The following is a 14,594-nucleotide window of genomic DNA, read 5'->3' on the forward strand; positions in this document are numbered from 1 at the left end:
TATCTCTGGACTTAAACGTGCGATATATCCAACCACACATTTGAAAAGCCTTACCCACCTTCAACTGGATATGCTCATCGAACTTTCCATTATTTTGGAGGACTACACCTACATGACTACACCTAAATCTTTGTTAGATGAGACCTGCTCAATATCTTTACCTCCATTATCTACGAGTGGAGTATTCAAAGGAGTTGACACAAGGCCATTCAGCGGAACTTCATTCCATTCAGTGCCATGTTACTCGCAGCATCCCAAGATTAGATTTGGTCATGACCTTCTAGAAATTTGTACTGCGAACGAGCTTCCCGCCAAATCGGCCTAGTCTATAGAAACTTGATGCACTTTTCGAATCAAAGCAAAAAAGTAAGAAACGTGGATCTCTTATTTGAAGGCAAGTCATTTTTATTTCATTTGCCTGTAAGGTGTTTCGTTTAAAAGTTATGTCGCTATAAGCTTATGCAGCTGACCAAGAGCAGGCTGAAAACATGAATTTGATATAGTGTTTATTACATAAATTTGGGCATCTCTCCAGGCTCACTAAGCATAATTTTGAGCTCAAATTTTGCCAAGTTCATCTAATCAACCAGGTATTGTGGACGTATGAAGTGTTTGCTATGAGCAAAAAGATTAGAAAATAAGATAAGAAAGTTTTGCTTCCGTTGGCGCTCTGCAGAGATCTGTAGTTCAGCGTACCATTGCGATGAATTTGTCAACCTTCAATTCTGCTCCAAAACAATGAGTTTGAATATGTCCCAGATCGAACCAAACACATCTTAGTCAATATTTGTCCCTTGATGGTTAGTTATAGGGCTGAAGTTACTCTTCATGCATCATTCACTGCCATCACAGCAACAGCAGATTCTAATTTATGTGTTTTTCACCAGAAAATAAACAAAGTGGCGTTTAAAATATTAAAGCGTTAAGCGTACGTTAAGCGAGCGTGTTGAAGAGCAACTTCAGCGTAACAACCAACCCTTGAAGCAGGAGCATTTACAAAAATGTGTTTGTTTTGAGTCTGGGAGTTAGCTCATACCGTCTTACGCTGGACGAAATATGGTTTACGTTCTGCACTTCAGAAGGCGCTTCGCGGCTCAGCTTCTACCAAATAAAGGGCCGATTGGGCCAATTCTTCTTTATTGAATTATAATACATTTGCGTTGTTTCTTGCTAATTCTATCAGAATCTTATATATAATTAGTAACCCGGGTAGCGTAACGTCGGGAAAAGAAATCGATTTTGTGGCATGTCACGAGTACTTTATTCAATAAGCTGCCATTCCTCTTCCCGTATTGTTTGGGCTGTCTGACGTTGAAAATAGGGCTATTATTGTTTTCCAACGGAATTGAAGGTTTAAAATTTCACCGCAACGGTGCGCTGATCTCACTGTAGTACTCTTCCAATGCAGGGCACACACTGTGGTGATATCTACTAGTTGTAAACCTATGTCCTTGTATCCAGGTCCATGTCATGCTCACTTACGCCCTCTTGCCTTTCCTGTTGTCTCTCTTGACAATTTTATGCGCAACATTCATTCCATACACAATCCATACTCCAAACACATCTCTCTCTCTTAATAAGCTCATATCAATACAAGCTCTAGTTCAACCCAGAACGGGAACTTTGAGTGTGGATAAAATCCACCGAGGCAGCCGTCCTTGCATTCAAGATTTAAAGCAAATTGAGTTTGAAATGCGACTACTCTAGAAAAAACACTTGAGAGCTTGACAAGGTATCTTTTTGTATTCCACCCAAACTGCTGGTTCCATGGAGACTTATATTGACAAAATGCCAATTTGTTACCCTACATCCTTTGTACTTGGATTGTTGTTGAGATAGAAAATAGATTAGGGTGCTTCGATGGGTCAAAACATAAAAAAAGATCCACTGCGAGGAACAACGTCGTTCAGTTAAATAAAGAAATAGCCACCTTATATGGACAATTTCTTGGTTTTCAATCTGATAACATGTTCTGCATGTTTTTATCCGCTTGCCTCCTCTAGGAACAGACCAAAAGTGGCCAAAGATTTTTTGATTTGAAATGCATAGAGTTGTCATAGCACAGTGTTTCAATGGTTTACGCTTAGTCAGTATTCATGATATTATTATGAGCTTTTTTGGATCAAAACATATCACTAAATATTGCAATTCACGTTTGCAGTAAACCCCTTTAAGACTTCTACGTTACCAAACATTTTCAATACACTTACACAAAAGTGCACAAGCAGCAGCACCACGCCCAAGTCCAGGGAGAGGGTCCAGTTTTTGTTGTTGTGGTCACGTGTTGCTGGCAGTTGTAGCAAGTCAAGGTAACCTGAGTGTCCGACAACTCACTGGGAACCACCAATTGCGTAGCCACGGGAGGAGGGGCCTTATGATCTGGACCCACATCTGAAGGAAAGCATTGAATATTAAACGATGAGATTTTAACCTTGGCAACACGCACGTCATTCCAAAAGAAGAAGAAAAGGTGAGACAAGTCTATTTTGTACAGTAGAAGATACGGTTTCATTCTATTACTTGCCATCTCTCATCAAATAATAATTTGAATAATAATTTCAGCGCTCGCAACCTACTTCTCCAAATCTCTAGTGATGAACAAATTCGTAAAAGGGTGCCAGAAATGTTCAATTTAGGTTTGGCTGAGTTAAACACGTTGATTAAAGAAAAAGCCATATCAAGTTGCGAAGGAAAGATACAAACACATTTTGGTTTGTGACGAACAAATTTATCATGATTACTTTATGGAATTCTATTTTAGATAGATAACTTACATACCTAAAGTCTATTCTTTTAAATTTAGAAACACACTGAATTAGTATTTGAATTATTTCATTCAGGTGCTATTGAGTTGCGCAAGATTTTATGGTCGAATTTTCGTCGGCTTTAACTCCAACATCCTCCCGTTATCATGACATTCAACGACTGAGTCAATTTTGACCACTTTTCAATATCGTAGAAGTGAAATGCATGTACTTGGTTCTTGCACGATCATAATGCATTTGGAAATTAAATGGTATTGGAGACTTTTTCCAAGCATGATTGAAGCCTTAAAAACTATTGCAGATGCTCTTCATTGTTTCATTGCTGGTAAGTCAGAAAGGGGGAGTTGTCCATGTTTTAAATCAAATCATATTCGAGGTTCTCAACAATTAGTACAACATCTGCAAAACGTGTCAAGCAATCTCATTCCTTGACCTCAAAAGCTGAGCATAGAGGTGGCAGAGAAAAGGTACAAAATGAGCTAAAAATCACAAACAAAATGGATGCATTCAGCAAGCAATTGAAAACTGTGTTAACAAACGTGCAAAGTGATTTTGACAATCCCATCCAATGACTCACACTGACTCCACCCAGGAGGAGGATTAGCGCCATATGTATATCCATTTGAAAACTGCGATTGTCCACTCAAGTCGTGGGCTGGAATGGGCGCTCCTTTGGGTGTGGAGTACCCATTGGACCCTCCTCCATTGGCATAACTCATTTTCTGGAACAATATTCTAACAATAAACAACTTTGCCCTGGGACAGATATTACATGGAGTGGTGTATCGTTTTGTGGACAGATGTGAAATTTGTCAAGGCAGATACACGTGACAGGTACATTCAGCATTGAGTCTCTCGTACTCAGTTTCAAGTACTGTTATAAACGGGAGGCATCTTTTAAATGGTGAGTGGATTCTATAAATTGAGGAAGACACTATGACACAGTCATGGCAGGAGAGCTTACCTGGGTAGGTTTGAGAGTGCAGCTGTTGATTGTAGCTTTTTTTCCTTCTTGATGACCTTGAACAAGCTCAGAAACGACTTCCTCAAACAAATCTCGAGTTTCAGGGGAAGAATGGCAAGACACGCTCTATTTTGGATAGATTCGCACGAGGACTCAAATGTTTATCTTTCAATTAGGGATTATACCTCTAATTTGAAGAACAGCTGTGGATTCACACAATATTATTCTGATGTCCAACCCGATGGGTTTGAGGCCTAACAACGATGAGGATGTGTCGAAAATTCACCTTCAATACAGGCGCGCAATCCCCATGTCCGTCAACTCCCGGCACGGCTCGTACTTCACGACCAGACTTTTCTGCAATATTTCAATTTTGGATGAGTACTGCAATGGAAGGCCTTGGCCTCAAACCTTGCCATAGGGATTAAAAAGCCTTCTCAAACCCACGGTGGCATTTTTCTAGCTTGCAAAACAATAAGAAAATGACACAATGATTACATTGCTTTATGGAATTATGACTCAGAACACATTTATGCCTAAAACAATCAAATCACTAAAAATTTCAACAACACATTTGATGGAAATTTGGATCACCCTTAGTTGGCTCCTGAAGTCAGATTAATTCATGATCGATTTAATCAACACAGAGTTAAACTGTATAAAAATTAATTATTGGTCCTGTTTTCATGCGTTTTAGCTTCAAAATGCCCCCGTTAATATCATAACTCAGATTGCCAGGCAAAAAATAAAGAATTTAAATATCGCAAAAGTAAGAGATTATACTTCATATTCCTGCTTATATAAATTTAACCCAAAATGTTATCAAATAGCTTTTTTTAAATCTTACCTTGAAATATATCTTTAGGTATGTAAGTTTTTTTATCTGAGCTAAGAATCGCCAAAGCAATGGCAACAAAGACATTTCTTATGATTTTCCATATAAAAAAATACTTGGGCCATGAGTGCGCTTTCAAAAATGGGGAAGTTCTCTTTTGATAATTAAAAGTATAACGCAATAAGTCGACTTCAATTGGAAATGTTCATGTGAAGATGAGATCAATTGAGCAGCCATGATAAAGCTACAAACGAAGCCTCATAAAAAAATGGCATAGCATTGGCGATTGTAGATGCTTACTTATACATATTTGTCATTCATTTATCAATGAATACCCTTACAAAAAGAAGCAGCTTGTGCCCAGTACAGCTAATCAGGACAATGATTTCATTCAAATGGGTTCGCAACAACCAAAAAAGAAACTTACATTTCAAAACTGCATTCCAAAGTACATGACATGTTTAAATAAGATCCTTTTACCATCAAAAAGAAGGTATCTAAATGCATACAAATTGAAAGAAAATTTAACGAAATCATTCTAGTACTACCTAATCAGTATAGTACAACATCTCCATCACTCGCAACCGCACCTCTAAATGATCCATTTGTTCTAGCATTGTCTGGTCGGCCTAACTTGACTTAGGCAAATGGGCATAGACGAAGATGTGAGAGATTTGGATTAGCTGAGGGGCCTGAGTCCTACGTCCGTGTTCATCCCCACGTACATCCAGTTTGTACGTAGTGTGAATTGAGGCGGTACACTCCTCGATCTTCATATGTTGCGAGTATCGACTGACAAGTGAAATGGGGAGGGGGGAGAGGGGGGTCGAGTTGGGCAGCTTTGGGCCGCCAATCGGGTACCTCATTGACTCTCAAGTGAACTTGTCCAGAATTGGCAGGATTTTGGGCGACCTGCCAAGGCTGAATGAGGAGCAGTAAATTCGGTTTTTGCTTCAAGGCATCAGGGATTAACTTTGTCTTCAATACTGCTTTAGCTCTGAAATAAGATAAAAGCTGGTATATTTGGGATCTGTTGTCGTGAAAAGAGTACAAATCGAGTTGGCCAAGGCTCAATGGCCGATGAAAATCCATCAAAACTTGGTTCAAACCATTGAGAACAACAATAGCAACAACTCATTAACAGGACATGACAGAAACGCGGTATTTTTACAATGTGTTTTTTCATAATTCTTATCTTCAATAGGTGTTTCATTGATGAGTTAGAACAAAAAAACATTCACTGCTGCATGACAACAGCCTCATGGCGTTTCAATCAACTGCGATTTCTATACATCATTCATTATTGCGAGATGATTAGTTCAAACAATGCTTTTTGCAAAATTGTCTAAATCTTGCTGTCCTCCATTTTTCTTTTACAAAAAAGCAAGTGGAAGGATTAGATCGATGCAAACCGGGTGCTTGAAAAGAAACAAACGTAACAACAGTCTATATTTCTGACATGCTTAAGCTGGTATAAAATCCAATCAGTTCGAAAAATATCACAAAGACCAATTTGTAGCCCTGGAGGTGGACTTTATTCCCAAGCTCCTCTTTTCAAGTCTTGAGATTGGAAATCTCCTCTTTACCGTGAATCTTGCCCCGAAGAATCTTCATCTTCAAATGTGCTTTTGTAACGACTTCAAGTCGGATGATTTTTCTAGTCATTTGCTCCTAAGTTCGAGTTGAAACTACCATTCAAGCAAAAGATATGGGAGAAAGTAAAATAAGGTGTTTCATTTGTTTTGAAAATCCTTGTACAAGGAAGTCGTTGAACCAAGTCTCAACCACTATATTCTCCGAAATTCGACCTATTTGATTGCCCCACTAATTTTGGACTACTGTAAGTCAAATATTGCCAAATGCAGAAAACTTGTTTTCCATATATTTGTTGATTCTGTCACCAAATAATCGAGGGCAATTCGCCTGAGTCTTATGTAGATAAATTGCTTTCACTTCTGTCGCTCAAGTATCTTATAAAGACGGAATTTTATGTATGTTTTCCTGACAATTAAGTGACCTTTCAATATCCAGCCCCAGCCCTGAGAAGGCTAAGAAATGCCATGAAATATAAAAGAGACGGATTTTTTTAAACCTTAAATCCTGCAACAATACACAGTTAAAAAAATGAACATTGTCTATGTACACATTATGTCAAGTCGACTGTGATGTTTAACCCACTCGTCTATCATTTCTTGACAAGATTTGTCATGATCTTGGATCATAAATCAAGGGTATTTCTCCTATCATAAAATGGATGGATGGAAAACGTTGATGCAATGATTCAGATTTGAGAGAACGCTGGAATACAACTACTCCGAGTTTTTACAACGAAAGAGTGAGTCTTAAATCGAGAGAAGATAGTTCTTCATTACATAGGTGAGTTGGATCTTTTCTCGATCTAAGATTCCTGCTCCTGCTTTAAAGCTTTAAGTAATTATATCCCGGTAAATATACTTTAAAGCTCGAAAAAAATTTTAATTGATCAGAGCCCCTCATGAAAGCAAACTCGGTGATTTAAATCAGCTATCTTTATTAAGCAGGTAGTGAAGGATACATGAAAGTTGTAGACATGTACGTAGAGGGGGAAAGGTCGCCAGGCACAGTAGAGTCACCATTCATGAACATAACCCATTCACGGATGTACGAATGGCTCGAGCAATGGTCCAAATGGCGTTTAGATCAACGTCCCGAGAGGTAACTTGAATTGTTCTTTTGTCTTCAATGGAGATGGTAGCTAGTCTGTTTGTTTGTTGGTTGGTTTGTTCTTCACGTGGTAAATGCTGATTATCGGGTTTCGTTCGGGTTGTTGGCTGGTAATTGTTCTTCTAGTAATAAATAATGATGTTGGGGTGGGGTCAGGGGTTGTTTTGGGGACAGAGGCGATTAAACTTTTTTTCTGATAAACAACATTTCATACTAATAATGATCATGTAGGATATATAACAGAAATAAAATCCTATGTACAGGCAAGAAGACGGAGGGGAGTTGGTGTTGGTTGTGTATGTATGGTAGGAATAATACAGGAACCGATTTTTCTGAAAACAAGGATCAAAGCGTATCCCAATTTGGGATTGTGTTTTTGGGCATTTAGGGGGCGAGGGGTGTGTGTGTGTGTGATAGGGACAAGGAGAACAAACATTAATCGAAATTAGTTTTATAACAGGAAGGAGGGGGAAATGCTGGTTATTTTTGTCATGTAACTTCTTTGCCAACCTAAAAGGCTTCATCCCATCCGGACACATCATCTAGAATATGAAAAACATTTCTCATTGAACATGATGCTCCATGCTGCCAACGGCCATAAAAAGATGAAGCATTTATTCACCTGGGGGTGGACCTTCAGCATCTTGAGGGTACTCATCGAAGTTGGATGTGTCCAACTGACTCTGGATTTTGGGCAAGATCGGCACATTCAGAGTTCTGGTTCTCAATCCTTCCCAGTTGAAACCATCGAACCACCTAAAATGCAAAATGGTTGAAAAAAGAATGAGCTTTGTGTTTTAAGGTTGACAAAACAAGCAGTCAGACGAGGTCAGAAAATCAAGAAACAAACGACACCCTCGTCTTCAGCGAGAGGATAAGAGGGATCGTTTTTAATGACAATCACATTTTCAAAGTATGCTTCAAAAAATCAGGCAATATAAAAGAAATAAAAAAAACATCTATTTGAGAAAATATTTCAATCCTATATTTGCTGGTTTTTCTTTTGATACTACTCAATCTGATTTTCGGTTGATATCGTGAGAGTAATGATTGAGCTTTAACTCGTTTCGGAAGAAGAAAAAGTTCCCAAGTTATATTTTCGGACATAAGAATTTCTTTCAAATTAGCCCAAAAAGTTCCCCCCTCCAAAAAAATGAAGAGAGATGGGAATTGGCAATCTAATTGATTTACAAGTGTTAAAATCATAAGTCTTCAAAGATATATCAACAATCGAACCCTGTTGTCCTAAGCACTAGAGCCGTTTTGAAATTGACTAAAGGTGTAATTAATTCGTTAGCTGACGATTCTTTGGAAAGCATCGCCCATTACGGCACCAATTTTCGAGGGCAAAGTCCGCCTTGGTCTTGGTTGCTAACAAAGCCCTCAACATAATTGAGTTACCCTCAAAAATCGGATAAGAAGTTAATCTGATGGTCCAATGCTCAGAGTGTAATGACTTTGTGGTTCATGCATGTGGAAAATGAAAGAACTCAATTGCACTGATAATCATAAAACTGAAAATGAACACCATCCAGATCCAGTTGTGGAAAAGCAATTCGGACAGACAGCACTCCATGACAGAATGCATCTCTTACTGTTGACCCGGTATAGATTCCTCCGAGCTGAGTGTTGACAATGATTCAAATTAATTTGGTTCCCGTGACAGCTAATCTATTAAAGTTTATCCACTCACTTGTGTTTTTGAATGTCACGTATTCCGCCCTTTTGGTAACCCAAGCGCTCAGTTGGATTATCACGGCAGAGTTTCTTGATAAGTTCCTTGGCTCGACCGGTAATGTTCCGTGGGAAGTCAATGGCGTCAATGCCCTTCAAGATAATGTTGTATGTCTTCATTGGATCATTGCCAGTGAATGGGGGAGTGCCTAAAAACAATAAAAAGGACGGAACTATTTGGGTGAATCCACAAAACCTCGTACGGTTTGGTTTGGTAAAAACATACCGGTTAGAAGCTCAAACATGAGAACGCCAAGAGACCAATAATCAGCGCTGATGTCGTGGCCCTTGTTCAAAATAACCTCTGGGGCTACATATTCGGGGGTTCCACAGAAAGTCCATGTCTTTCGACCGACCTATGAGACTAACCAGGTTGAAAAATCTCCAAACAAAATATGATCTCAAAGCTCTTCATCAGTACCTGAAGTTTCTTGGCGAATCCAAAATCGACCAATTTCACGAAGCCAACGCCATCCAGCAACAAATTCTCTGGCTTCAAGTCTCGATAGATGATGCCACGGCTGTGGAGATAATCAAAGGCCTCAACCACACAAGCCGTATAGAATCGAGTGGTGCTATCATCAAAGTTGCCACGATCCCTAAAGGTAATAAACAGACGCCTTGTTACGTTTTTTTGCCTTCTGAATAGTGATTTAAGCGTAGTTCAATTCACCGGAGAATGGTCCAGAGTTCGCCACCCAAACAAGACTCCATGAGCATATACAGATACTTTCTGTCCTTGAAGGTCTTGAAGAGTTTGACAATGAAATGACAATCCGACTCCTCCATGATCTCTTTCTCCGACATAATGTGCTGCTGTTGGCGGGTCTCCACAATCTGAACCAAAGATCATCAAGTCATTTACCCAATTAAGATGACAATTAACTATCACTTATACCCTATACCTGGTTCTTCTTCATTTGTTTCAGGGCGTATGAGCGCTTCTTCGCGTCGCCTGCAATTTGAACAAGCTCCACCCTTCCAAATCCGCCCACTCCTAAAGTGGCAATGATCCGGAGGTCGCTCAATTTCAAGCTCTTGAACTCTTCGTGGATGCTGCAAATAGGAGAACCCATAAAAATTGTTTTATTCCTCAGAAACCGGAAGGAGTTTTTGCCGACTCATCAGGGTGACCAAACCCCAAATCACTGGCACCACTTACATCTTTTTGCGCTCTGGTAAGTCAATGTATCTGGTCTTGATGTCTTCCAGATTGGAGATGAGGTGATGGAAGGACTCTCGATCAATGACTAGACACGTCACGCCTTCAACGTCATCGGCCACAATGTTAGCCGTTCGCTTTTCCTCCCTTAATGAGTTTTCGAAATGAGATCAAAGATGATTGTCATGTCATATTTATGAAACAAACAGAGATCAAGAGAAACCTTACCCTTGAAGGGCTTTCTCTCCAAAGAAGTCGCCCTTGTGCAGGTTACGAATGAATTTCTCGTCATTCTTCTCACTATCATGCTTGGTAACCTTGACCTAGAGAACCATGAACGGCGAATTAATGGCACAATCATTTGGGTTTGCCCTTACTTACCCTGGCATTTCCGTTTGGTCGGCATTTGATTAAAGTATTTGGTATTAGGTAGATTAAACGTAGTTTAAAAATGTGTTCTACTTACTCGTCCTTTGCTAATGATAAAGAATGTATCTCCACCCGCGCCTTGTCGAACAATGTAGTCACCCTGAGCATAGGTGGTCTGAAAAGGGAATCCATTGGATTTTAAGTCTCATGCTCTACCTCCAAACGTCTACAAAATTTTGAGTAAGGTGCTTGAAATTTAGATCAAGCCAAAGTTGAAGATGTTAACTCGTTTATTGGCCCCATAAATCACGTGCTGCTCTTGAGCAAATTACAAGTCTCTGACCAGAGTGCCGTCGACCTCGAACCCTGGTACACGTTGAAGGCAGTGTCTTGCTCGAAGCCTTCCAGCCGCCAAAAAATAGATTAATGGGGAGCAGAAGATCAGGAACATCTCTATTGGTCCTTTTGAAAGGAGTGAGAACAATCCTTTGCGGGTCCACCCCAATTGTAAACCAAGAAAGGAAGCAATAGGCAAGGGGCGGTGATGCTAGACTTACCTCTTCCAAAACATCGGCCAGTTTGTTCAAAGTCTCCTCAGGCAAATTCATAAAACTTGGCACACTGGAAAATAAGCAAACGTGTATTTGATCACTGGTGCATATATACGTTGTGTCCATCGTCCCGATGGTTGTTTTACACTTTGATGATGATATTGAAATTGAGCGCCAAGTTATGGATTCCGTCTATGAACATGAACAAGGAGAAGTAGGCGGTCGTTTCAAATTGTTGAAGGATTTCTTGACTTTTAGGTTCGGCCTCCTACTTGTCAGGGCTTAATCGGCTATTTGATGAATTATGCCGCCGAGATGAATTAAATCCATGCAAAATAAATTTTTGGCACGCCTCAAGGAGACGAGAGTTGGCTTGACGTCTCATTTGCATGAGATAAATAAGACCCAGATGCATCTCTAAGAGACAAAAAACTCCACTTTCAAATTGGTGTTGCATTAAAACACCTACATAAACCGATGCAGCCCATGTTTCCCCGACTATTATGCAGAAACCTTGATTTAAGGTAAGATCCGCCAGGGTGTAACCCGAAATTCCCAAAATTGGCATGATTTATGGTGCTCAAACAAAGGAAGCGCTCACTATAACAAGACGTCATCTACGGTTCCATGGAATTGAAAAAAAAAAAAATACACTAAGGATTTGCCAGTGAAATTGTAAAAAGTTCATTGAAATTGTGCAGAATCTTTCTAGCTTTGCGTTATCAGACGCCACATCCTTATTTGGATCTTCCAAAACCTAGTCTCAACCATCTACTCACAAAAAACCATACTAAATTTTGAACTTGACGCAAGTTAGAAATAATGCTCACATAGTTTTTGCATAAAAGCGCCACAAACAAGTAGCGGGCAAACTTTTTTTTCTTGGGTCAAATGTTAAAAAAGGCCAAGGAGGATAGGAAACTCAGGGCCATTGGTCGGAAGCCCGTGTGTGATCGTGTATGACTATTTCTTACTGAGTGGGAGTTGGCAAATGAGAAGAGATTTCCAAATGGGATTGAACAAATTTGCAAGCGAATGGTGAGAACAAGAGAATAAAGCTGCACTATCTACCATGGATTGAATTCATTATGATCGAGGAAACAACTGTCACAACTTTTTCAAATTTCCATGACATGCCGGCTACTATTTAATTGGAACACCCATTCTAAGTTGTACTTGCAACTGAATTTAAGTTGAGGGGAATTGGCGAACCATTTTTTACAAAATTGATTGCAGACAAATGCGAGGAGCTAATTCAACCATATTTGGCAAATGATTTCAAATGTAATTAGAATTCAAAGTCAAATCAATCTTCCTTTTGAAAAAGAAAGAGCGATTGTATTCAGTTAACATCATGGAATAAGAGTAAGCATTGAGATGATTTTTCCCCAAAACTTTGTTGTTATTTAACAGTTGCAAATCGTGATTTGGTAGGAAACTGGTTGCCAAAACGCACAAAAAACTACTGTTACTGAATGAGAAAGCTAACTCAAGGGAATGCAATTCTAATCCTTGCTAGCCCTGTTTATTACTAACCTCTTAAGGAACTTGGTGTGCTCCTCTTGGCGCATTAAACTGGTCCTCATCATGATAGTTTGGAACACCTGGCGTTCGATGGCCCATAGTTTGCAGTCGGTAGCGGCTGAAACACAAAATGTACTCAAATCGATCATTTGAAAATTGCGTTAAACCTGGTTTTGACCACTAGGGTGCGCCAAGCAGAATTCAAAGCAGAGCTATGAGTTGATGGTACCTTTGATAGTGGCGGTCCTCTTGCAATTGTACAAAATGGCCAATTCTCCAAAGACCTTTCCGGCGGGAAGAATGCTGAGGAATTTGCCTTCGCGGGAGACTTCCACTTTGCCCTCTAAAAAATTGAAGGAGATATGCACTCATTAAAAACACCCTTTTCAGAGTTATAATGCCATTTGTTAGGATCGCAGTTGGGTGATTGTAGATGGAAGTGAATCTTAAATTGGCATTCTTGACCTTCTGGTTGAGCGAGGGGTGAAACATCGAATCGACCGAGGGTTTACGAGTTCATTTATTCAGGGTGGAGCCCAAAATTGGGGTCTAATTCTCTCGAGTTTTTACCTTCTTGGTAGTTTCAAATGCAAATTCTGCAGCATAATTCCAACACTTCCTGTCATCGTAGTAGAGAGGAGGAAAAAAGTGAAACCGATTTGTGCGACTTGAAGCTTTTGGGTTGCAGGCCAGAAATCACTTTTGAAAAAAAAAATGATGGAAGAGTAGGAAGTGTATGGATGGATGATTGCCTAAAGAATATCAAGCCGTCCAGAGTGGCCTTGGGAGCAATTTTCGAAATTCATCGATTCAATAGACCAGCAAACCAAGACAAATTCTGCCCATTTTTTATTGAATTTATTGCCCTCTTCGTGTTTGATTTGAGATCCGAGTCTAGTTTAGAGTTGACTAAAAAACCTGGACATTTATCACCTTTTTATGTCTCAATAATTGGCTTGGTCAGCGCTTTGAGCGAGGACCAAAACATTCCCCAAATGCCTCAATTGTTTGAAAGTCGCACACAATTGAAGCAATCTTGAAACCAACTTGGCTAAAATGAACTACGTTCCCTTACCCTTTGGCACATCGAATATCACAATAACAATTGGTTTCCGAGGTTCAGTTTTCTTTGGACTGGGATCGAGTTCGGAAGTACTATTTGAGGTGCGGAAGATGTCCTCAACACTATCACTAATAACATCTTCGCACACTTCGTCATCACTACTTTCCATCTCATGGTATGGTGTACCATGTACTGGGACAGTTTCGTCGCTTTCATTCACAGCCGTGGCAAATTCATAATCCTCAGAATTGACGTTGAAGTCTCCACTCTCGAGGAGATTTTGCACGATCTCAGACACCTCAGAGAGACTCTCCGAGCCCTCACTGATGGTCCTGGATAAAAGGTTATGGACCAAGTCCGCTCTACTCAAGACTTGATGGCCAGTTTTTCTCACTCTGGCATGAATGGGAGCTAGCAGGGTCCCTTGCTCATCTCCATTTGGCGATCTGGGCTCTGATGGGTATTTATGGAAATCAAACGAACACGCTCCAGATTCTGGCTCTTCAAAAAGCGAATCCAAGATCATTTTTCTGGAGATGGACCTCTGGAATCGAGGCCGGGGTTCACTGAGGACTTCCAAGTCACTCTGCGAGTGGCAATGCCTCATCTGAGAGGGGTCGGAAGTGCTTCTACTTTTTTGACTGAAAACGTCATTGGAGGATTGACTTTTGTGGAATGCACTAGAGTGGCTTCTTCTTCTTTCGTGATCCTCAGGATCAATGAAGAAATGTTTCCTTTTTGAAAGTAAGACAGGATGAGCAAGATAAGAAGAGCTCACTGTAACGCCTTATTATAAAAACAATAGAAAGGGAAGAGAAAGAGTGGTCGGCTTTGCATATAAGTTAACTTTTGCCTCGAGCATGCTTTTGTCTCTCAGCTTGTCTGTATCAAATTGAAACCAAAACATGTAATACGCCACACCAC

The 14,594-nt window shown here is 39.9% G+C and overlaps 2 protein-coding genes across 7 annotated transcripts in view; both read right to left on the bottom strand.

Annotated features, from left to right (window-relative positions):
• Nucleotides 1-2,210: 2,210 nt before the first annotated feature.
• LOC131892406 (lipopolysaccharide-induced tumor necrosis factor-alpha factor homolog) lies at nucleotides 2,211-4,044 on the bottom strand (the record flags this gene model as incomplete). The annotated part of the gene is given in 3 exon segments (XM_059242266.1): nucleotides 2,211-2,391; nucleotides 3,343-3,487; nucleotides 3,730-4,044. Coding segments are annotated over 2 exon segments (323 nt in total), but the record flags the coding sequence as incomplete, so codon positions are not given.
• A 3,033-nt stretch (nucleotides 4,045-7,077) lies between these two features.
• Nucleotides 7,078-14,594, bottom strand: part of LOC131892402 (cGMP-dependent protein kinase, isozyme 2 forms cD4/T1/T3A/T3B-like) — a 34,838-nt gene continuing 27,321 nt past the window's right edge. For 2 of the 6 annotated variants that reach the window (XM_059242261.1, XM_059242259.1), the window contains 14 exons: nucleotides 12,837-12,950; nucleotides 12,620-12,725; nucleotides 11,090-11,153; nucleotides 10,630-10,707; nucleotides 10,392-10,486; nucleotides 10,164-10,310; nucleotides 9,907-10,057; nucleotides 9,675-9,838; nucleotides 9,423-9,600; nucleotides 9,228-9,357; nucleotides 8,961-9,150; nucleotides 8,863-8,889; nucleotides 7,890-8,023; nucleotides 7,078-7,809 (listed from right to left, as the gene is read on the bottom strand). In XM_059242261.1, coding sequence (XP_059098244.1) covers nucleotides 7,778-7,809; nucleotides 7,890-8,023; nucleotides 8,863-8,889; nucleotides 8,961-9,150; nucleotides 9,228-9,357; nucleotides 9,423-9,600; nucleotides 9,675-9,838; nucleotides 9,907-10,057; nucleotides 10,164-10,310; nucleotides 10,392-10,486; nucleotides 10,630-10,707; nucleotides 11,090-11,153; nucleotides 12,620-12,725; nucleotides 12,837-12,950 — 1,610 coding nt within the window. In that variant the 3' untranslated portion in view covers nucleotides 7,078-7,777. Of the gene's footprint in view, nucleotides 7,810-7,889; nucleotides 8,024-8,862; nucleotides 8,890-8,960; nucleotides 9,151-9,227; nucleotides 9,358-9,422; nucleotides 9,601-9,674; nucleotides 9,839-9,906; nucleotides 10,058-10,163; nucleotides 10,311-10,391; nucleotides 10,487-10,629; nucleotides 10,708-11,089; nucleotides 11,154-12,619; nucleotides 12,726-12,836; nucleotides 12,951-13,682; nucleotides 14,405-14,594 lie in introns of all 6 variants that reach the window. The other 4 variants (XM_059242262.1, XM_059242260.1, XM_059242257.1 and 1 more) reach the window with 3 other exon arrangements.

Source organism: Tigriopus californicus, chromosome 12 (assembly GCF_007210705.1).
Source record: "Tigriopus californicus strain San Diego chromosome 12, Tcal_SD_v2.1, whole genome shotgun sequence".
Taxonomy (NCBI): Eukaryota; Metazoa; Arthropoda; class Copepoda; order Harpacticoida; family Harpacticidae; genus Tigriopus; species Tigriopus californicus.